The sequence below is a fragment of the Anolis sagrei genome, chromosome 6 (genome assembly GCF_037176765.1).
Source record: "Anolis sagrei isolate rAnoSag1 chromosome 6, rAnoSag1.mat, whole genome shotgun sequence".
NCBI lineage: Eukaryota > Metazoa > Chordata > Lepidosauria > Squamata > Dactyloidae > Anolis > Anolis sagrei.
This window is the reverse complement of record NC_090026.1, coordinates 4,937,175-4,958,724: the sequence shown is the minus strand read 5'-3', so window position 1 is coordinate 4,958,724 and position 21,550 is coordinate 4,937,175. Positions and strand designations below refer to the sequence as shown.

Below are 21,550 nucleotides of genomic sequence, written 5' to 3'. Positions count from 1 at the left end.
AGGAAGAAAAAGAAAATGCAAAGAGACAGAATGGGGGACGATGCCTGGCTCCACAGCAGGACGTGGGGAAAAGAGCAATGGCTTCAAACTACAGGAAAGGGGATTCCACCTGAACATTAGGAAGAACTTTCTGACTGAGAGTTGTTCAGCAGTGGAACTCTCTGCTCTGGGGTGTGGTGCAGGCTCCTTCTATGGAGGCTTTTAAACAGAGGCTGGATGGCCATCTGTTGAGGGTGCTTTGAATGCAATTTTCCTTCTTCTTGGCAGGGGTTGGACTGGATGGCCCATGAGATCTCTTCCAACTCTATGATTCTGTGATCTTGGGAGTCCTCGTGGGGAGGAAGGTAAACACAAGTCAACAATGTCATGCAGCAACTAAAAAAGTCAATGGGATTTTGGCCCACATAAATTGGAGTCTAGCATCTACATCCAGGGAAGTCATGCTTCCCATAGCTCTATTCTGTCTTGGTCAGACCACACCTGGAATCACACTGTGTTCAATTCTGGGCACCACAATTGAAGGGAGTTGTTGACTTTAAGCTGGAATGTGTCCAGAAGAGAGTGACTCAAATGGTCAAGGGTCTGGAGAACAAACCCTATGAGGAACGGTTTAAAGAGCTGAGTATGTTTAGCCTGGAGAAGAGAAGACTGAGATGAGACATGATATCCATGTATAAATATGTGAGAGGAAGTCATAGGGAGAAGAGAGCAAGCTTGTTGTCTGCTGCCCTGGAGACTTACTTAGGCGATCCCTCGTTGGCCGAGTAGGATAGTCTTCCAGGATCGGTGTTCTGGTGGGTCCATAGGTGTCTGTGGAGCCCTATTCTTGATCTGCATCTTCTCCCGCAGTGAGGGCATTGGTTTCGAGTTGGAAGGCGGTCTCGGTCGGGATTGGCTTGACGTGCCTTCCTCTTGGCACGCTTCTCTCTTTTGCGCCTCTTCAAATTCTGCAGCACTGCTGGTCACAGCTGACCTCCAGCTGGAGCGCTCAAGGGCCAGGGCTTCCCAGTTCTCAGTGTCTATGCCAGAGTTTTTAAGGTTGGCTTTGAGAGACTAGGACGCAATGGAACAATGGCCTCAAACTACAGGAAAGGAGATTCCACCTGAACATGAGGAAGAACCTCCTAACTTTGAGAGCTGTTCAGCATTGGAACTCTCTGCTCTGGGGTGTGGTGGAGGCTCCTTCTTTGGGGGCTTTTATGCAGAGGCTGGGTGGCCATCTGTCGGGGGTGCTTTGAAGGTGATTTTCCTGCTTCTTGGCAGAATGGGGTCTCTTCCAACTCTATGATTCAAGAGATAATGGGGATGCAACACAGAATAGGTAAACAGGCAACACAGGAATGTCTGGCTACTCCAAATAAATTCAAGAGGTTGCATTACAGGAAAGGCCACACAGAATAGGTAAAGAATATGCACCTAATGTAAATGAATTCAAGTCTCTGGGGCCAGGTGAACTACATCCAAGGGCATCAAAAGTAGTGGCAGAAGCAATTTCAGCATCAATGGCAAGGCAGAAAGGGGTTGGACTGGATGGCCTTTGGGGTCCCCTCTTAACACTATTGATGTTTCAACTGGCAAGGTTGCCGAGCTGGAAACGTTCCTGGTTTCGAAGTGAGTGATGGGTCTTTCTCTTCCTGAAAGCTCTATAATTAAATCCACGGCTCGGCTGCCCCCTCCGTCCTTCCCTTGACGGCTGAGCTCAAAGGAAGATAGGAAGGATGTGAATTACACCATTTCCTTTACTGTTTGGACCCGACCTTATAAAAGGCCCTCCCTGGCCCGCCTGGCTTTTGAGGCTGGTTCTCAGGAGCATCGGGGCTTCTCAAGGGACAAGGGGGGTTCCAGCTGGGTTTGGGACCCCCTCACCCGCAAGGGGCCCCACACCTGCTGGCAGGGGACGGATGCCCAAGGGGCCCCACATTGGTTCAGCAGACAGGTGCCATGGCTGGCCCAGGCGACCAAAGCTACGTTCGGGAATTCACCCGCCACTCCAGTGACGTCCTGATGAACCTGAACGAACTGCGCAAGCGATGCATCCTGACCGATGTCACCTTAAGAGTTGGAGGGTGCCCACTACATGCCCACAAAGCCGTCCTGACCGCCTGCAGGTAAGAGAGCGGGACGTAGTACTAACCCTGCCAGGTTGATTGGCATGCCAGCTGTTCTGGATGGGCATGCAAACCTTCTCAGTGGTGGTCTTCATGGGGCAAGTGAGCCCATATGGCTGGTGGCTAGGGTAAAGCATCACAGCAGTGGCCTTACTTGCAGCAAGAGACAAAGCAAGTCCAAAATACTTGTGCATTTCATCTTGGAGCTTTCCTTGCTGTGAATTTAGCCTTAGGAGAGGATTGAATGTGCGTGTGCATGCAAGGCAGAAGGAGGTTGGACTCGATGGCCCCTTGGGTTACTTCTTCTTCTTCTTAGAATCAAAGAGTTGGAAGAGACCTCATGGGCCATCTAGTCCAACCCCATTCTGCCAAGCAGGAATATTGCATTCAAATCACCCCTGACAGATGGCCATCTAGCCCCTGTTTAAAAGCTTCCAAAGAAGGAGCCTCCGCCACACTCCATGGCAGAGAGTTCCACTGCTGAACGGCTCTCACAGTCAGGAAGTTCTTCCTCATGTTCAGGTGGAATCTCCTCTCTTGTAGTTTGAAGCCATTGTTCCATTGCGTCCTAGTCTCCAAGGAAGCAGAAAACAAGCTTGCTCCCTCCTCCTCCCTGTGGCTTCCTCTCACATATTTATACATGGCTATCATATCCCCTCTCAGCCTTCTCTTCTTCAGGCTAAACATGCCCAGATCTTTAAGCCGCTCCTCATAGGGCTTATTCTCCAGACCCTTTATCATTTGAGTCGCCCTTCTCTGGACACATTCCAGCTTGTCAATATCTCTCTTGAATTGTGGTGCCCAGAATTGGACACAATATTCCAGGTGTGGTCTAACCAAAACAGAATAGAGCATGGGGAGCATGACTTCCCTAGATCTAGACACTATGCTCCTATTAATGCAGGCCAAAATCCCATTGGCTTTTTTTGCCGCCACATCACATTGTTGGCTCATGTTTAACTTGTTGTCCACGAGGACTCCAAGATCTTTTTCACACGTCCTGCTCTCGAGCCAGGCATCCCCCATTCTGTCTCTTTGCATTTCTTCTTCTTCTTCTTCTTCTTCTTATTATTATTATTATTATTATTATTATTATTATTATCATAATTACTATTATTATTATTTGAAACACAACAAGATGAATCCACAGCAAACAAGGTCACTCTGCTGGCTGTTGTATTGGATCACACGTCGGACACTTCCCAAGTGTCTAGGACTGTATGATGTATCAGCAAATAATGCGTGCAGATGGTAATCTTGTCAGCGCCGATTGTGTTTTTCAAGTGCAGGCCGAGGTCTTTAGGCACTGCACCCAGTGTGCCAATCACCACCTTGAAAGGCTTCTGCCAGAGTCTTTGCAGTTCGATCTTTAAATCCTCATATCGTGTCAGCTTTTCCAGTTGTTTCTCTTCAATCCTGCTGTCCCCTGGGATTGCAACATCGACAATCCATACTTTGTTTTTTTAACACAATTGTGAGGTTAGGAGTACTGTACTCCAAAACACTGTCAGTCTGAATTCGGAAGTCCCAGAGTAATTTGATGAGTTAATTTTTTTTATGGTTATTATTTGAAACACAACAAGATGAGTCCACAGCAGACAAGATCACTCTTGGATCACACGTCAGATACTTCCCAAGTGTCTCAGAATGTGTGATGTATCGGCGAATAATGTGTGCAGATCCCAGCAAGGTGGCCTTTTGCAGCTGGCAGATGGTAATTTTTTCAGCGTCAATTGTGTTTAAGTGCAGGCCAAGGTCTTTAGGCACTGCACCCAGTGTGCCGATCACCACTGGGACCACCTTGACTGGCTTGTGCCAGAGTCATCATCATCATTATTATTATTATTATTATTATTATTATTATTTCAAAGGCTGGATGGCCATCTGTTGGGAGTGCTTTGACTGTGCTTTTCCTGCAAGGCAGAAGCAGGTTGGACTGGGTGGCCCCTGGGTTGCTCCTATTATTATTATTATTATTATTATTATTATTATTATTGCAAAGACTGGGTGATCATCTGTTCAGGATGCTCTGATTTGTGCTTTTACTGTATGGCAGAAGCAGATTGAACTGGGTGGCCCCTGGGTTGCTTTTACTATTATTATTATTATTATTATTAGTAGTAGTAGTAGTAGTAGTAGTAGCAGCAGCAGTTGTGGTAGTAGTGGTAGTATATTATTGCAAAAGCTTGGTGGCCATCTATTGTGGGTGCTTTGATTTGTGCTTTTACTGCATGGCTGAAACTAGTTGCACTGGGTGGCCCCTGGGTTACACCTATTATTATTATTATTATTATTGCAAAGGCTGGATGGCCCTGGGGTATTCCGCTGAAATACTGTCAAATTTTAAAATGCGATGTGGCTTCCGTGTCCAAAAGTTTCTTGGGGCCCCTCAAGGACTTCAGAAAGGACTCCATGGCTTTAAATGTTTGAGAACATCCTGGGGATTGTGGTTCCCTTCCCATTATGGTCCTCTCGAGGCCTTATACACCCCGTAGTTGCCCCAGTTGGTGTTCTATTTTTCCTATCTGCTGTAAAAATGTCCTGGTTTCTCTTTCCGCCTTCCTCCTTGGTCCTCAGCTTGCTTCAATTACTGCAAAGAAAATCTTTGCACTCTGCAGGACAAGAAAACAGTTGGCTCAGTCCAAAACAGACTGCAGAAACCTCCCCTAACTTGGTTCTTGTGGGTTTTTTCGGGCTATAGAGCCATGTTCTAGAGGCATTTCTCCTGACGTTTCGCCTGCATCTATGGCAAGCATCCTCAGAGGTGTGAGGTCTGTTGGAAGTAGGAAAAATGGGTTTATATATCTGTGGAATGGCTGGGGTGGGGCAAGGAGCTCTTCCCTGCTGCAGTTAGGTGTGAATGTTTAGCTGATCACCTTCATTAGCATTTGAAGGTCTGCCTGAGCCTGGGAAAATCTGTTCCTGGGAGGTGTTAATCTGTGCCTGGTTTTTTCCTCTCTGTTGTTTAGCTGTTATAATTTTAGAGTTTTTTAATACTGGTAGCCAGATTTTGTTCATTTTCATGGTCTCTTCCTTTCTGTTGAAATTGTCCACATGCTTGTGGATTTCAATGGCTTCTCTGTGTAGTCTGACATGGTGGTTGTTGGTGTGGTCCAGCATTTCTGTGTTCTCAAATAATATGCTTGTTGGCGCTTCCATATTAATACCTTTTTGTTGTCACTGTGACGTGGCTCCCATGTCCTGCTTTGCACCTGCAAAATGTCAACCGGCCTTGGCTTGTGGATCTCTCGCCTTGACCAATGCTTCTGTCCTTCCTTCCCCAACAGCGGCTTCTTTTACTCCATCTTCTTGGGCCAAGGGGGCCACCAAGTGAGCGTCTTGACCCTCCCCAGCTCCATTGAACCGGCCGGATTCCAGGCCATCCTGGACTTCATGTACACGTCTCGCCTGCTCCTCACCCCGGGCACCGTGCCGGCCGTCCTGGCTGCCGCGTCCTACTTGCAGATGGAACATGTGGCCGAAAGCTGCCATCGCTTCATCCAAGCCAGGTATGGGCATCAGAGTTGGGGCGGCAGGAGCAATGTTTAGGATCTTTGTTGGTTTGTGCACTTGTGCCGTTTTCAATTTATGCCAACCCCAAGGCAACCCAATGGGTTTTTATGATCAAATGGACATTCAGACCCTATTTATTTATTTATTTACTTTGCTTATATACCGCTGTATCTCAAGCCCGAAGGCGACTCACAGCGGTTCACAAACAGTAAAAACAGTAGAAACAGCAGCGGTTCCATACAACATATAACAATTGACTTAACACATTATCCATAAATTACCAATAAGCAATTACAATGCACAATTATTACAAAAAACAACCGTACCCAATCTTCTCATCATCCAAGCGTAGTCCAAGTTCGTCGTCCATTGTTCCATTCCTATGTTCCATTACCAGATTGCACTAAATTACTCAAACGCCTGCACAAACATCCAGGTCTTCACCTTTTTGCGGAATACCATTAGAGATGGTGCTAGTCTAATGTCCGTAGGAAGGGCGTTCCACAGCCGAGGAGCCACCACCGAGAAGGCCCTATCTCTCGTCTCCACCAGCCGAGCTTGAGAAGCAGGCGGGATCGAGAGCAGGGTCTCCCCGGAAGATCTCAAAGTCCTGGTGGGTTCATAGGCAGAGATGCAGTCAGATAGGTATCTTGGGCCGGAACCGTTTAGGGCTTTAAAGGCCAACGCCAGCACTTTGAATTCAGCCCGGTAGCAGATCGGTAGCCAGTGGAGTTGGCGCAACAGGGGGGTTGTATGCTCCCTGCGCTCTGCTCCTGTTAAAATCATGGCTGCCAAGCGTTGGACTAGTTGGAGCTTCCGAGCTGTCTTCAAAGGCAACCCCACGTAGAGAGCGTTGCAGTAGTCTAAACGGGATGTAACCAGAGCGTGGAGTACCGTGGCCAAGTCAGACTTCCCAAGGTACGGGCGCAGCTGGCGCACAAGCTTTAGCTGTGCAAATGCTCCCCTAGTCTCCAACACTCAAACAACGATGCCACGTTAGCTCCCCGAATCCCCCAGCTAATATGCATAACTATCATGAGATGCAGGTTTTGTTTTTATTGCAATACCACCCAAAATCTCCTTCCAAAAATGCTCCGAATCTTAGAGTTGTAATCCCCAAGTCAAAAGTTGTTGTTGTTGATAATGATGACGTTTTGACAATACCACCCAAAATATTATTCCAAAAATGAGCTGAATCTCAGAGTTGCAATCCTTTAGTCAATGTGTTTGTCATGCAATAGAGAAGCTCTTTTTGGGGGGGGGGGGGGGTCTTACTTACTTAAGTGATCCCTCATAGTCCGAGTACGATTGTCCTCCAAGTTTGGTGTCCTGGCAGTGGGTCCATAGGTGACAGTGGAGCCCTATTCTTGATCTGTATCTTCTCCTGCAGTGAGGACATCGGTTTCCAGATGGAATGCAGTCCCGGTTGGGGTTGGCTTCACATGCCTTACTCTTGGCATGTTTCCCTCTTTCGCCCTCCATTCTTGCCTCTTCAAATTCTACAGCACTGCTGGTCACAGCTGACCTCCAGCTGGAGCGCTCAAGGGCCAGGGCTTCCCAGTTCTCAGTGTCTATGCCTGAATTTTTAAGGTTGGCTTTGAACCCATCTTGCAATCTCTTTTCCTGCCCACCAACATTCTGTTTTCCGTTCTTGAGTTTGGAGTAGAGCAACTGCTTTGGGAGACGGTGGTCGGGCATCTGGACAATGTGGCCGGAGTTGATGGCCAAGGACCATTGCTTCAGTGCTGGTGGTCTTTGCTTCTTCCAGCACGCTGACATTTGTTTGCTTGTCTTCCCAAAAGATTTGCAGGATTTTTCGGGGGCAACATTGATGGAATCGTTCCAGGAGTTGCATGTGATGTCTGTAGACAGTCCACATCTGTAGACAGTCCACAATTTTGTTTCCTGTGGACTCATTTTGTTGTGTTTCAAATAATAATAATAATAATAGCAGCAGCAGCAACCCAGGGGCCACTGACTTTGCAGCTTCATGACTATTGTTTGAGGAGTTGGTTCAGCACATTGGATGGTTTATTTGGAGTTCTGACTAAAGCCTGGAGCGGACACTGCTTGGAGATACTGGAGACGATGTGGAGTAATAGTGCTACCAGAGATAACAATGCCATTGATTTCTCTCTGATTCTTGCAGCTATGACTGTGTCAACTCTTTATTGGCCCCTCCGGCACCCGCCTTCCTCCACCATGATTTCCATGCTGTAGAAGGCACAGAAGAAGGCTCATCCGCTGCCGTTTATCAAAGACAGGCGCCAGATGGTCCCATTCCGGCTGCAATCACCACTACCTTGCCCGCCATATCCTACAGTCCCAAAGACAAGCCATTGGGGTCCCTTCTCTCCCCTGGAAACGGGGGTCAGTCTCCTCCGGGCCGGCCAGCGTCACCTCGGGGGTCCAGCACCCCTGACCCCAAGGCTTGCCACTGGAAGAAGTACAGGTTCATCATCCTGAACTCCAGGCTGCATGAAGAGGAGGAGGAGGAGGAGGAGGAGGAGGAAGGGAGGCTGGACCCCCCAACATCCCTTACCCACACGGATACGGGTAGAAACACCTCTGGAATGGGACAAAGCATCCTTCGCAGGTTGGAAAAAACAGCAATGTAGTATCTAAACCAGCTCCTGAATAGTCTTCAAGGGCAGCACTATGTCCATAGCATTGCAGTAGTCTAGCCTAGAGGTCATCAAATGACTACAGAAATGTAGTATCTAAACCAGCTTCTGGATAGTCTTCAAAGGCAGCCCTATGTCCCTAGCATTGCAGTAGTCCAGTCCAGAGGTCATCAAATGAGTACAGAAATGTAGTGTCTAAACCAGCTTCTGGATAGTCTTCTAGGGGAGCCCCATATCCATAGCATTGCAGCAGTCCAGTCTAGAGGTCATCAAATGAGTACAGAAATGAAGTGTCTAAACCAGCTTCTGGATAGTCTTCTAGGGCAGCCCCATGTCCATAACATTGCAACAGTCCAGTCTAGAGGTCATCAAATGAGTACAGAAATGAAGTGTCTAAACCAGCTTCTGGATAGTCTTCTAGGGCAGCCCTATGTCCCTAGCATTGCAGTAGTCCAGTCTAGAGGTCATCAAATGACTACAGAAATATAATATCTAAACCAGCTTCTGGATAGTCTTCAAAGGCAGCCCTATGTCCGTAGCATAGCAGTAGTCCAGTCTAGAGGTCATCAAATGATTACATAAATGTAGTGTCTAAACCAGCTTCTGGATAGTCTTCTAGGGGAGCCCCATATCCATAGCATTGCAGCAGTCCAGTCTAGAGGTCATCAAATGAGTACAGAAATGAAGTGTCTAAACCAGCTTCTGGATAGTCTTCTAGGGCAGCCCCATGTCCATAACATTGCAACAGTCCAGTCTAGAGGTCATCAAATGAGTACAGAAATGAAGTGTCTAAACCAGCTTCTGGATAGTCTTCAAGGGCAGCACTATGTCCATAGCATTGCAGTAGTCTAGCCTAGAGGTCATCAAATGACTACAGAAATGTAGTATCTAAACCAGCTTCTGGATAGTCTTCAAAGGCAGCCCTATGTCCCTAGCATTGCAGTAGTCCAGTCCAGAGGTCATCAAATGAGTACAGAAATGTAGTGTCTAAACCAGCTTCTGGATAGTCTTCTAGGGGAGCCCCATATCCATAGCATTGCAGCAGTCCAGTCTAGAGGTCATCAAATGAGTACAGAAATGAAGTGTCTAAACCAGCTTCTGGATAGTCTTCTAGGGCAGCCCCATGTCCATAACATTGCAACAGTCCAGTCTAGAGGTCATCAAATGAGTACAGAAATGAAGTGTCTAAACCAGCTTCTGGATAGTCTTCTAGGGCAGCCCTATGTCCCTAGCATTGCAGTAGTCCAGTCTAGAGGTCATCAAATGACTACAGAAATATAATATCTAAACCAGCTTCTGGATAGTCTTCAAAGGCAGCCCTATGTCCGTAGCATAGCAGTAGTCCAGTCTAGAGGTCATCAAATGATTACATAAATGTAGTATCTAAACCAGCTTCTGGATAGCCTTCTGGAATCCCGGGAGTTGTAGTTTTGCAAAGTCTTTGGCCTTCCCTGACAGAAAGTGCCAGTTCTTTACCAAACTACAATTCCCACGATTCCATCGCAGCGCAGATGCACTTGTAGAGCTCTGCTGGCAGAGCCAATGCATCAAAACTCTATAAGGCTTAATAAGCTTCAGGAGCAAAGAGGTTTGAAACTGCATTATGTGGTCATTGTAGACTAGACTTGAGCAAACTTCAGCCCTCCGGGTGTTTTGGACTTCAAGTCCCATCATTCCTAACAGCCTCAGGCCCCTTTCTTTTCCCCCTCCGCCGCTTAAGCAGATAAGTGGATAGTCTTCAAGGGCAGCCCTAGGTCCATAGCACTGCAGTAGTCCAGTCCAGAGGTCATCAAATGAGTACAGAAATGTAGTGTCTAAACCAGCTTCTGGATAGTCTTCTAGGGCAGCCCCATGTCCATAGCATTGCAGCAGTCCAGTCTAGAGGTCATCAAATGAGTACAGAAATGAAGTGTTTAAACCATCTTCTGGATAGGATTCTAGGGCAGCCCCATGTCCATAGCACTGCAGTAGTCCAGTCTAGAGGTCATCAAATGAGTGCAGAAATGTAGTGTCTAAACCAGCTTCTGGATAGTCTTCTAGGGCAGCCCCATGTCCGTAGCATTGCAGCAGTCCAGTCCAGAGGTCATCAGATGAGTACAGAAATGAAATGTCTAAACCAGCTTCTGGATAGTCTTCTAGGGCAGCCCCATATCCATAGCATTGCAGCAGTCCAGTCCAGAGGTCATCAAATGAGTACAGAAATGAAGTGTCTAAACCAGCTTCTGGATAGTCTTCTAGGGCAGCCCCATGTCCATAGCATTGCAGCAGTCCAGTCTAGAGGTCATCAAATGAGTACAGAAATGTAGTGTCTAAATCAGCTTCTGGATAGTCTTCTAGGGCAGCCCCATGTCCATAGCATTGCAGCAGTCCAGTCTAGAGGTCATCAAATGAGTGCAGAAATGTAGTGTCTAAACCAGCTTCTGGATAGTCTTCTAGGGCAGCCCCATATCCATAGCATTGCAGCAGTCCAGTCCAGAGGTCATCAAATGAGTACAGAAATGTAGTGTCTAAACCAGCTTCTGGATAGTCTTCTAGGGGAGCCCCATATCCATAGCATTGCAGCAGTCCAGTCTAGAGGTCATCAAATGAGTACAGAAATGAAGTGTCTAAACCAGCTTCTGGATAGTCTTCTAGGGCAGCCCCATGTCCATAACATTGCAACAGTCCAGTCTAGAGGTCATCAAATGAGTACAGAAATGAAGTGTCTAAACCAGCTTCTGGATAGTCTTCTAGGGCAGCCCTATGTCCCTAGCATTGCAGTAGTCCAGTCTAGAGGTCATCAAATGACTACAGAAATATAATATCTAAACCAGCTTCTGGATAGTCTTCAAAGGCAGCCCTATGTCCGTAGCATAGCAGTAGTCCAGTCTAGAGGTCATCAAATGATTACATAAATGTAGTATCTAAACCAGCTTCTGGATAGCCTTCAAAGGCAGCCCTATGTTCCTAGCATTGCAGTAGTCCAGTTTAGAGGTCATCAAATGACTACAGAAATGTAGTATCTAAACCAGCTTCTGGATAGTCTTCAAAGGCAGCCCACTGTCCCTAGCATTGCAGTAGTCCAGTCTAGGGGTCATCAAATGACTACAGAAATGTAGTATCTAAGCCAGCTCCTGGATCGTCTTCAAGGGCAGACCTATATCTGTAGCATTGCAGTAGTCTAGCCTAGAGGTCATCAAATGACTACAGAAATGTAGTATTTAAACCAGCTGCTGGATAGTCTTCAAAGGCAGTCCTATGTCCGTAGCATTGCAGTAGTCCACTTTAGAGGTCATCAAATGACTACATAAATGTAGTATCTAAACCAGCTTCTGGATAGTCTTCAAAGGCAGCCCTATGTAGTATCTAAGCCAGCTTCTGGATAGTCTTCAGAGCCCGTCCTATATCCGTAACATTGCAGTAGTCAAGTCTAGAGGTCATCAAATTACTACAGAAATGTAGTATCTAAACCAGCTCCTGGATAGTCTTCAAGGGCAACCCTATGTCCGTAGCATTGCAGTAGTCCAGCCTAGAGGTCATGAAATGACTACAGAAATGTAGTATCAAAACCAGCTTCTGGATAGTCTTCAAAGGCAGCTCTGTGTCTGTAGCATTACAGTAGTCCAGTCTAATGTTTGCCATACCTAGGCTAGATGTCTGTCTATGTGGAGTGCTTGAATTACATTATTCCTGGGTTAGAAATCTCTTTTTCCTCTTTCTGTAGGACTTCCTTGGCTCTTCCCCGCTGTTCCGTCTGCAACCAAGACTCATTTGGTGTTGGTGAGTCCCAGAAGAGAAGAGGATGATGGGTTGTTTAATGGATGATCGGAGTCTTTGTCACCTTGAGGACTTCTATGTACCTGAAGTTGGGTTCCAACTTTTGAGAAGTCTTTGGAACTGGTGCATATAACTATTACAAGGTCTTCAGCTTCCTCTGGTGCATCACCAAACTGCAACTCCTAGTATAGCATTTGAAGTGGGACCAAACTGCATTAATTCCACAGTGTAGAATGAAAGTTGTTTTGATTATTTTTTGGAAATGACAACCTGAAGCTCACTTCTGTATCTTACCTTCCTCGAGGCCAGGGATCATACCACTTTGGGGAGTTTGATCTGCCGGTTCTTCAGGAAGGTATTGGAGGGCCCAATCCCCCAACAGCCACCAATGACTCCCTAGAGAAGCCATACAAGTGTCACTTCTGCAGCTCAGGCTTCCGCTACAAAGGAAACCTGGCAAGCCATCGGACGTTGCATACAGGTATGTCATTTTGCACAGGTGTGCCTTCAAGTCACCTGCCAATTGGTGGTATCCCCATTGGTTTTGGAAGGTTTTAATATGTATTTTTTTATAGAACTTCATTTTAATATGTGTGTTTATAGAATCTTGCAATGTTTGTGTGTTTTAATTGTGCTGTGACCAGCCTTGAGCCATGAGCAGGGACATCTCTGTCCCATCTCTGTCCCCCGTTTCCCATTCCTTCATCACATCCCGCCTTCCGTTCCCATTTAGGTGACAAGCCATACCACTGCGGCATTTGCGGGGCACAGTTCAACCGGCCGGCCAATCTCAAAACCCACCTGCGCATCCATTCTGGTGAGAAGCCCTACAAGTGCGAGACCTGCGGATCCCGGTTCGTACAGGTAAAGATTGCGCTTATATGGGGACCGTTGCAAAGGAGCCAGGCATACCATGCACTGCAAAGAGATGGGGAAAGCAAGATCTAAATGTCAGAAAACCCCAACTGGGAAGGATAGGGACAGGTGTGAGGTTAGGACACAATTCTGTGCCATTTGGGATGAATGCATTTGCACAGATAGACTTCCTACTTTGGAGAAAAAAGTATTTTCTGCACAGAAAAGCAACCTACAGGGAAATATGTATTTTTGCTTTTCTGCAAAAGTAAACAAACTTTCCAATGTATCCCATCCTGTCTGGTCTTGGAGGCTAAGTGCAGTTGGCCTTAGGAAGGGCTTGGAAGGGAGATTGCCAAAGAATCCCAGTTGCTGTTGCTGTTGTTATTGTTGTTGTTTGTTGTTATAGTCGTTTAACATAAAAACGACTATAACAGGAATCCCACGGGAGCATTGCAGTGCACCCAAATACCTGGGAGTCACTCTGGACCGTGCTCTGACCTACAAGAAGCACTGCCTGAACATCAAGCAAAAAGTGGGTGCTAGAAACAATATCATACGAAAGCTGAGTGGCACAACCTGGGGATCACAAACAGACACAGTGAAGACATCTGCCCTTGCGCTATGCTACTCTGCTGCTGAGTATGCATGCCCAGTGTGGAACTCATCTCACCACACTAAAACAGTGGATGTGGCTCTTAATGAGACATGCCGCATTATCACGGGGTGCCTGCGCCCTACACCACTGGAGAAATTACACTGCTTAGCTGGTATTGCACCACCTGACATCCGCCGGGAAGTAGCAGCCAATAGTGAAAGGACCAAGGCAGTGACATCTCCAGCTCATCCCCTGTTTGGGTATCAGCCAGCACGTCAATGACTTAAATCTAGAAATAGTTTTCTAAGATCTACAGAGACACTCGCTGGAAGACCTCAGCAAGTGAGAGTCCAAAAGTGGCAGGCTCAAACCCAGAACCTCAACCAATGGCTGATACCAAATGAGAGCTTCCCCCCTCGGCACACAGAAGAACTGGGCGACTTGGAAGGCACTGAACAGACTGCGCTCTGGCACCACGAGATGCAGAGCCAACCTTCAGAAATGGGGCCACAAAGTGGAATCCTCGACATGCGAGTGTGGAGAGGAGCAAGCCACTGACCACCTGCTGCAATGCAACTTGAGCTCTGCCACATGCATAAGGGAGGACCTCCTTGCGGCAACACCAGAAGCACTCCAAGTGGCCAGATACTGGCCAAAGGACATCTAATCAACTACCAAACTCACAAATTTTGTATTTTGTCTGTTTGTTTTCTTTGTTCTGTTAAAAATGTAATATAATTTGACTGGTTGTCCTGACACGACAAATAAATAAACATAAAAACATCATCATACAAGTTAAAATATACAAATACCCAAATATTAAAACTGCATTAAACATCATTAGTATTAAAAACAATTCAGATTAAATCCATACAACCAAACATGTAAAAAGTAAACAATGCTTAAAAGTTAACTTTGCACATGCTTCATCAGCCTATTGAAACTTAACACATTTCACAACAGCGCCACCTACTGTCCAGGTGGGCAATGACATACAACTTTCTTACCTTGGAATACCCAGGTTGCTTACTCAATGGCTTGCTTCCATGCTTGCTTCCAGGTGGCCCACCTGCGGGCCCACGTCCTGATCCACACCGGGGAGAAGCCGTATCCATGCGGGACGTGCGGGACACGTTTCCGGCACCTCCAGACCCTCAAGAGCCACATCCGCATCCACACTGGAGAGAAGCCCTACCAGGTGAGTCCAGTTGGGGGGGTTTCAAATGACCCTAAAGTTGGGTATGGACCAAATAGGAATCTCAAACTCATTTAGTACGACACTGTTTTTGGGAAAAGGATGTCCTTTGAGATCACAACCTTTTGGAAAACCAGAATCTCCAAAGCCTTTTGGAAACATGACCTTTTGGAGATTAATTGGCATTCACACCATTTGGAATGATCATAACCTTTTTGTAAAGTATGATCTTCTTGAGAAGAGTTAAATACTCATTTAGTGGATCTTCTCTTTAGTGGTAAACATCCAATAGTATTCATGCAAGGCAAATTAGGTTTCTCAGTTGTTAGACTGGTATGCCTGGTTATCTCTCTGAACTGTTAGGAACAAAGATATGCCAATGCACCAAATATGGAGGACAATACCACTTTGACTGCCAATGTAAAATGCTATCAAATCAAATCAAATAAAAGAAGACTAAAGATTTTAGAATCATGTACTTATAGAGTTAGAAGAGACCTCCTGTCTTATCCCCTCCTGCTATGCAGGAAGATACAATCAAATCACCCCCAACAGATGGCCAGATGAAAAATCTCTAGAGGAGATTGTAACCTTGCGAAACTACAACTCTCAGGAATTCATTTGTATTGAGCCATGGGACTCCATGTGTCAAACCACATTAATTCTGCAGTGTAGATGCACCGCTAGTTTTTCCTGCAAACCCTATTGACTCTTCTTCCAACAGTGCGAGAAATGCAACATCCGCTTCCGTCACAAGAGCCAGCTCCGGCTTCACCTGCGGCAGAAGCACGGCGCCGTCACCAACACCAAGATGCGCTACAAAGTCCTGGATGGCCCGTATGCCACCCTTTGCTGAGGTGCAGCAACCCATTTTGGAATCCCGGGAGATGTAGTTTTGCAAGGTCTTTGGCCTTCCTTGACAACCAAAAGTGCGAGTTCTTTACCAAACTACAACTCCCACAATTCCTTCGCAGTGCAGATGCACTTGCAGAGCTCTGCTGGCAGAGCCAATGCATCAAAACTCTATAAAGCTTGATATGCTTCAGGAGCAAAGAGGTTTGCAACTTCATTATATGGTCATTGTAGTCTAGACTTGAGCAAACTTCAGCCCTCCGGGTGTTTTGGACTTCAAGTCCCATCATTCCTAACAGCATCAGGCCCCTTTCTTTTCCCCCTCCGCTGCTTAAGCGGATAAGTGGATAGTCTTCAAGGGCAGCCCTAGGTCCATAGCACTGCAGTAGTCCAGTCCAGAGGTCATCAAATGAGTACAGAAATGTAGTGTCTAAACCAGCTTCTGGATAGTCTTCTAGGGCAGCCCCATGTCCATAGCACTGCAGCAGTCCAGTCCAGAGGTCATCAAATGAGTACAGAAATCAAGTGTCTAAACCACTTCTGGATAGTCTTCTAGGGCAGCCCCATGTCCATAGCATTGCAACAGTCCAGTCTAGAGGTCATCAAATGAGTACAGAAATGAAGTGTCTAAACCAGCTTCTGGATAGTCTTCTAGGGCAGCCCCATGTCCATAGCATTGCAGCAGTCCAGTCTAGAGGTCAACAAATAACTACAGAAATGTAGTGTCTAAACCAGCTTCTGGATAGTCTTCTAGGGCAGCCCCATGCCCATAGCATTGCAGCAGTCCAGTCTAGAGGTCATCAAAATGATGAAAACAGGGGTAAGATTTATACGGCGGAGGGGGAAAAGGAAAGAGCCCGAGGCTGTTAGGAATTATGGGACTTGAAGTCCAAAACATCTGGAGGGAGGGGCCAAGTTTGCCCAGGACTGACCTATACCCCATAATTCTCTTACCAATCTTGCTAGGGATGATGGGAGTTGTAGTCCAATAGGCCTGGAGCATGCCAGGTCAGTGAACCCTAAATTAATGGGGATTTATTGTTTTATAATCATGTGTTTCACATATAATAATGATAATGATATTTCCTTTTCTGCTTTTTTTCCTATTTCTGCCCATCTTCCTCTTTGCAATTTTGCTCATTCTGTGATCCTTCAGGAAAGGTATTGGGATGTCTGTTTTGGAATTGAGTTGACGAAGAAGAGAGGTCTGGAACCTTCAATAAATAATATTCTAGAAGAGGTCTGGAACCTCTTTTCTGTATCTGGAAGGAAGGAAGGGATGAAACGGATGTATGTATAGCGGGGTCAGCCACCGAGGGTGCATCTACACCATAGATTTAATGCAGTTTGACACCACTTGAACCTGGTGCAATACTATGGGATCCTGGGAGGTGTAGTTATGCAAGGACTTTCGCCCTATTCCATAAGACTGAGGCAAAGCAGTTCAAGTGGTTTCAAACTGCATCAGTTCTATAGTTCTATAGTGTAGATGTGTTCACTGGGCACAGCTTAGCCTTTGAAGCATATATGGCCCAACACTATTTGTTCCCATTTGTGGCTGAGAGAGTGACCCTTTCTAATGATTCAGTGTACACAAGCTATGTTTCATACATAACCGTTATTAAAACAATATTGTATAAAATGACCTATGTGTATGAATGTTCAGTTTAGATTAGAGTCTGGTTCCAAAGTATCTCATTATGTATATGCAAATATATGCAAATATACCAAATGTATTTAATATTATTATTATTATTATTATTATGTATTTATATCCCCCCCTTTTTCTCTGCCAAATATTATTAAAATATTCCTATCCAAACCCAAGTAACGAAGGTGGAGGCATTACTTTTCATTCAACCCCCGTACCTATATACAAATATACCTATGTGCAAATATACCAAAATTGTTATTATTACTGTTACTATTATTATTCCCCCTTTTTTCTCTGCCAAAGGAGACTCAAAGCAGCTAACACTAAAACTTAGGCTCATCTCCAAAATATCTCATTGCAAAATATGCAAATATATACCTAAATATGCAAATATATACCTAAATATGCAAATATACGAGGGTTGAATGAAAAGTAATGCCTCCACCTTCGTAACTCAACAGATGGCGGTACTGGTATGCGCCAGGTACTGGCTTGTTCAGTAGGCTCTCCTCTATAGTTCTATTTTGGTGGGAACGCTTAGCATTGAACGGTTGTGTTGTTAAAGTGCAAAGTATGGAACCCTGTGCAGACTGTTGGTCAGTGCGACTTAAGCAATGTGCAGTCATTGAATTCTTGACAGCAGAAGGTGTCACCCCAAAGGAGATTCACCAGAGAATGTAAGCTGTTTATGGGGATTGTGTTGATGTGAGTACTGTGCATCGTTGGGCGAGTAAGTTTAAAGATATTGAGGTGGGAACATCTGACTTGTGTGACAAGCAAAGAGTTGGACGTCCTGTGACAGCAACCACCGAGTTTCACAAGCAAAAGGTTGACAGATTGATTCAGGACGATCGTCGTATCACTCAGAGAAAAATTTCAAGAATAATGGGTATTTCACAAGAACGTGTGGGTCACATTACTCCTTTGCTTGGCTATTGGAAGATCTGTGCACGATGGGTACCCAGGATGAGAGAATTGTAAGAAGCAGGTAGTGGAAACATTAATGTTGTTTGATTGGCTCAGTGCTATTGAATAATGGGAGTTGTAGTTTGACAAGGTCTTTCAATCTTCTCCACCCAGGAATACTGGTGCCTTACCGAACTGCAAATCCCAGGATTCCACAGCATCAAGCCACTGAAGTGGGACCAAACTGAATTAATTTGACAATGTAGATGCAATGAAAAGTCCAAGCAGAAATGGACTACGACAAATCAGACAGTGCTGGTTGCCAAATGACTCACAATGAGCCACACAGCTGCGCTACATACAACTTTCTGCCCACCTCAAAGGCTTCCTGAGCGTTATATAGTACTTTCTCCAAAAACCCAGAGCGTGACGGACAGGGATTTCCTCTCCAAACAAAAGGTCTCCTCGCCAGCTGCATCCGGCCTTCTGTGTCCAGACCAATGTCTCAAGGCTGAGATTGCAAACTGGGGCAGTGTTATGGACGGTTGCCTGAAAAGAATATGAGATCATTGCCTTCTACAATTAGAATTCTGACCACAAATAACATTTTCGCTCAGTCCCCATATTACTAGCAGTCTGTTCAGCGCCTTCCAAGTTGCCCAGTCTTCCGTGTGCCCAAGAGGGAGTCTTTCATTGGGTATCAGCCATTGATTGAGGCTCTGGGTTTGAGCCTGCCACTTTTGGACTCTCGCTTGCTGAGGTGTTCCAGCAAGTGTCTCTGTAGATCTTAGAAAACTATTTCTTGATTTAAGTCATTGACGTGCTGGCTGATACCCAAACAGGGGATGAGCTGGAGATGTCTCTGCCTTGCTCCTTTCACTATCGGCTGCTACTTCCTGGCGGATGTCAGGTGGTGCAATACCGGCTAGACAGTGTAATTTCTCCAGTGGTGTAGGGCGCAGACACCCTGTGATAATGCGGCATGTCTCATTAAGAGCCACATCCACTGTTTTAGTGTGGTGAGATGTGTTCCACACTGGGCATGCATACTCAGCAGCAGAGTAGCATAGCGCAAGGGCAGATGTCTTCACTGTGTCTGGTTGTGATCCCCAGGTTGTGCCAGTCAGCTTTCGTATGATATTGTTTCTAGCGCCCACTTTTTGCTTGATATTCAGGCAGTGTTTCTTGTAGGTCAGGGCACGGTCCAGAGTGACTCCCATTTATTTGAGTGCACTGCAATGCTCCAGTGAGATTCCTTCCCAGGTCATCCTCAGAGCTGGACTAGATGACCCTTGGGGTTCCCTTCCAAGTCTAGAATCCAATTATGCCATTACTTTTTTAAAAAGGAATTTTTTTCTATAGTGACCAATTTACAGTGTGTATAGTCCTGAGCCTTCTCGGTCAAAGAGGATGGTGCCTTCACCAAACTACAACTCCCAGGCATCCAGAGCATAGGATGGTTGAATGAATGCCTGAACTGTCATGGCTCCATGCAATGGGATCCTAAGAGTTGTAGTTATATAAGGCCTTGAGCCTTCTCTGCCAAACAGTGCTGGGCCCTTACCAAGCTACAACTCCCAGGGTTCCATAGCAATGAAAAGTTGGATCTAGTTGCATTCATACAATGCAGAGATGCAAACTAAGACCAGCATGTACTTGAGCTCCAACTAGTGGCCAAAGGGAGACACTACAAGGGTCTTGGCTTGTAGCCTGAAGTTTGCAAGTATCTTGGATTGACCCAATTTCTTTCCTTCTGACCCAGCATCTTCCAAACTGACCCTTGACCGCTAAAAGGGAAATTTCCCTGCATAGCTGGTCAAACATCCATGGTCAAGAGCAAGCAAGATGGAATTCCTATAATTTAAAATGCAAAGGATCTGTCTTTTCTATTTCATCTTTGTGATATATTTTAATGTTCTGCATTTTATTTTTGCATATTTGACTTCATTTGCATATGTTATATTTTATTTGTATACAGGATGTTCCTGGATACAATAAAATAATAGGTTCCTATTTTATTTTATTTTAGTATATTTTATAATTTGGATATTTTTATTTTATTTGCATATATTTTATATTATTTTCCTATTTTCCTTTTTATATTTTTCTTAGTTTTACATTTTATTTTAATATTTTTACAATTTTTCATTTTTACTTATACATTTCACATTTTTCTATTTTGTTTCATTTTTCATATTTTCACAGTTTTATCTATTTTTACTTTTTATTTATATATTTTTAATAATTTTACATATTTTTACATTGATATTTGATATTATTTTCCTATGTTACTTTAAATGTTTTTCTTAGTTTTACATATTTTTACTTTTTATTTTTATATTTTTATTTTATACTAGCCGTCCCCTGCCATGCATTGCTGTGGCCCAGTCTGTGTATATGTGTTTTGTGTGTATATATATGCATGCATATATTTGTGTATATGTGCGTTTGCGCATGCGTTGTAATGTTTTTGTTGTGGTTTTTTGCTTTTTAAGGCCTTTTCCGCTGTGTTTTTCAGAGTTTTGTTGCCTCAATAGGTGTATCGTGTCCAAATTTGGTGTCAATTAGTCCAGTAGTTTTTGAGTTATGTTAATCCCACAAACGAACATTACATTATTATAAATATAGATATTTTATATTATTTTCCTGTTTTTCATTTTTTAATATTTTTATAGTTTTACATTTTTTACGTTTTATTTTTATATTTTTATAATTTTTATTTATGTTTTATATTATTTTCCTATATTATTTTTTATATTTATCTTAGTTTTATATATTGTTACATTGTGTTAAAATAACATTACAGTCTACCCTTCACACCTACTATATTTATTTATTTTATTTATTAATGCACTTGTATACCGCTAATATCTCAGCCTAAATCGGCGACTCATTGCGGTTTACAACATTTAAAAAACAATATTCAGTTAAAAGCATAAAACACATATACAGTACAAATTATTGGGCCACCAATAACAATCCTATGCATCTCATAACTGGAATCGTAATCCAAAATTCATCGTCCGTGTATAACCAATCCTTAGTCATCACAATTCGTTACAACGGATTAACCGAATGCTTGTTTAAACATCCATGTCTTCAATCTTTTCCGAAACACCATCAGCGAAGGGGCTGATCGTACCTCTATGGGGAGGGTGTTCCAAAGCCGGGGGGCCACCACAGAAAAGGCCCTATCTCTCGTCCCCGCCAGCCGAGCTTGAGAAGCAGGCGGGATCGAGAGCAGGGTCTCCCCGGAAGATCTCAAACTCCTGGTGGGTTCATAGGCAGAGACGCAGTCAGATAGGTAGCTTGGGCCGGAACCATTTAGGGCTTTAAAGGCCAACGCCAGCACTTTGAATTCAGCCCGGTAGCAGATCGGTAGCCAGTGGAGTTGGCGCAACAGGGGGGTTGTATGCTCCCTGCGCTCCGCTCCTGTTAAAATCATGGCTGCCGAGCGTTGGACTAGTTGGAGCTTCCGAGTTGTCTTCA

General features: G+C 44.9%; 1 protein-coding gene across 1 annotated transcript; it reads left to right on the top strand.

Annotated features, from left to right (window-relative positions):
- Window positions 1–1,785: 1,785 nt before the first annotated feature.
- Window positions 1,786–15,674, top strand: BCL6B (BCL6B transcription repressor). Its single transcript, XM_060779859.2, has 8 exons — window positions 1,786–2,108; window positions 5,396–5,617; window positions 7,771–8,217; window positions 11,949–12,004; window positions 12,306–12,482; window positions 12,735–12,865; window positions 14,515–14,652; window positions 15,374–15,674. Exons 1-8 carry the CDS (start codon window positions 1,942–1,944, stop codon window positions 15,503–15,505), a joined length of 1,470 nt encoding a protein of 489 aa, XP_060635842.2. The 5' UTR covers window positions 1,786–1,941; the 3' UTR covers window positions 15,506–15,674.
- Window positions 15,675–21,550: the final 5,876 nt, after the last annotated feature.

Bases quoted from the DNA above. Each gene is read 5' to 3' on its own strand.
- BCL6B (XM_060779859.2), top strand. From the start codon at position 1,942: ATGGCTGGCCCAGGCGACCAAAGCTACGTTCGGGAATTCACCCGCCAC. The intron at 2,109-5,395 runs GTAAGAGAGCGG...CTTCCCCAACAG, and splicing joins GCCGTCCTGACCGCCTGCAG to CGGCTTCTTTTACTCCATCT. The intron at 12,866-14,514 runs GTAAAGATTGCG...GCTTGCTTCCAG, and splicing joins GCGGATCCCGGTTCGTACAG to GTGGCCCACCTGCGGGCCCA.